Source organism: Pelophylax lessonae (genome assembly GCF_965119305.1).
Source record: "Pelophylax lessonae genome assembly, chromosome: 2".
NCBI lineage: Eukaryota > Metazoa > Chordata > Amphibia > Anura > Ranidae > Pelophylax > Pelophylax lessonae.
In genome coordinates, this window is record NC_138769.1 from 717,086,954 (window position 1) to 717,089,354 (window position 2,401).

At 36.7% G+C, this 2,401-nt stretch overlaps 1 protein-coding gene across 1 annotated transcript; it reads right to left on the reverse strand.

Moving 5' to 3' along the window:
* Positions 1–485: 485 nt before the first annotated feature.
* Positions 486–1,409, reverse strand: LOC309545879 (odorant receptor 131-2-like; the record flags this gene model as incomplete). The annotated part of the gene is made up of 1 exon (XM_082245294.1): positions 486–1,409. The coding sequence occupies one exon, from the start codon at positions 1,407–1,409 to the stop codon at positions 486–488; it is 924 nt and encodes a 307-aa protein (XP_082101420.1).
* Between the last annotated feature and the right edge of the window lie 992 nt (positions 1,410–2,401).

The following is a 2,401-nucleotide window of genomic DNA, read 5'->3' on the forward strand; positions in this document are numbered from 1 at the left end:
GCATGAGGGTCACAATAGGAGATTGGGTAACATTTCAAAAGAACCAGAATATGCTGCCTCTAGGACCACAGAAGCATTAGAATCACCCAAGCCTTCCATCACTTTTAATTTATCTCACACCAACATTTATACATTTATCTATGCTAAAATAGCGATATGATATGTGTAAATCCACGACTTATATTCAGTTTTAAGACTTTATTACCATTTATATTGTACATTGACTTATGACTGATAACATAAGCATATTATCAATATTCATAGCTACTATTGTAAATTTGCCTTTATATACATCTTCTTTTCCTGTATTACTGTTTATTATTTGAATAAAAACTTATTGAACATGAAAAGAGACACAAGTCCATCCAGTTCAACCAATAGAGGAAAAAAATATATAAATAAATAAATAAAATAAATAAATAGACATCTTTCATATGCAGAATCATATACCCACAGTTGAAGAATTAAGGTTTACACAGAGCTTATTAGATGGTAGAGTACATCTTCCTGATGCTTTTACTAAATACTTCATCTCTGATGCCATATATGAGAGGGCTGAGAAGTCTTGGTACACAAGTAAACATCAAAAAATTGAGCATAACCACAACGAAAAAATAATCTCCACGATACGTTTCTGAAAATGATGACGTTAGAGAGAGCAGACATAGAAAGAGCTGAACTGCATGAAGGACCAAGGTTCTCCCAGCCTTGGAGGCCGAAGACTTTCCAGAACCAGTTTTTTGAGCTATCAACACAACCTTGATGTAGGTGAAGAGAATGACCAGAGACACCAGAATAAAACTTACAATAAAGGTGGAGAAGTGTATGGTGTTTTGAGCTGGTAGGACAAGTACTGACTGCCGCTTGCACAGTAGATTCTGAGAGAAATATTTCATCTCAAAAGAGGTAATGAAGATTAAAAAATCAGCAACATTGGGAAGCAACCCAACAAACCACATTGCTGCAATAGCAAAATATGACCTCTGGGCTGTACATAACATGACGTGTCTGAGAGGGAAGCAAATAGCTACGTATCTTTCCAAGGCCATGATAGCCAAGTTGTATGGAGTGATCTGAAATGTAACTGTGGCGCAGGTCACCAGGATATAACAGATGGGTAAAGGAATATCAAGGAGGAATCCAATGCCCAAACACAGGAATAGCCCAAGGCTGAGGTGCAATGTGTCGTTGATGAGCATATGAGCAAAAAGGATGTATCGTGCATTCTCCCGGACATGAGGAGTGGTGAAGTAAACCATCAGAAGTACTAGGATGAAGTACATGAAGAAACAGAAGCAGAAGATGATGACACCAATGAAAGCCATTTTTGCACTTTCGGATAGTTGAACACTTTGCCTGCTTTTGTTGGTCTCGTTATTTAAAGTATTGAATATGGTTACGTTTATCATTGCGGGACAGTGTGTATTTTCTAACCCTATGAAATGAAAAATAAAATCTTAATATTAATAACAGTAATAACCACATAACTAGTAAACGGAAATAACTACAATAGAGGGGGGCAAGTGGGACTTTAACGGTGCTAAATGATGGAGAAAAATCTGAATTCTCAAAAATTGTACATTTTATTACACATAGAAAGTGAGGACAAGACAATACATCAATATAAAATGATAAAATCAAGAAAATGCACTCGAAAATATCAACTCCATAATAGCTTCTTCAGGAGTTTTCATAGACATTTCTCGAGAGTGAACATTTCTAGGTAACAAAGGGAAAAGACATAAAAAACATGACATGTGTATGTATATAGGGCTTATCTCAATGGTCCTAATATTGAGTGCCCAATTGATTTACATAATTATAAAGGCAATGATACCAATGAAGTACCTTAAGATGACCTGAGCCCTTTCTTATGCCGAAAGTGGAGGTAATAGAGGTGACGCCACCAAAGCAAGCACAGAGGGGGAGGGGAGCCGAGACCCTCAGACTCCTAGAGTTGACCCATAGAGAGGGTGACAGCCAGGCTAGAGATGATAGATAGAGATAATAAAACCAGAGCATAGAAATACATTTCAACCCACAATTGCTATCTCTCCAATTGGTATGAGGCTAAATATCAGGTAGAAAAAGTTACCAAAATAATCACCTGATTATGAATAAATGTGCAGTTGAATCCCTAGGTACCTCAATGTAACAAAGACAGGAAGGGAAAATGAAGTCCCCTTAATATCCCCCAAATGGGAGGTATCCCTTGAAACAAAAGGAAATGGAATTTGTTGAAGATAGTAATAAATATAATAAGGGTCTGTCAGATTTTGAGGGTATTAATACTTACCCAAAATTGACAAGATTCAGCGCCTAAATTGTCATGCAGTATTCAAAAGTTCACCGCCATTTCAATTCAACAAATCTTCAAATAGTACACAAAAATGAAGGAGAC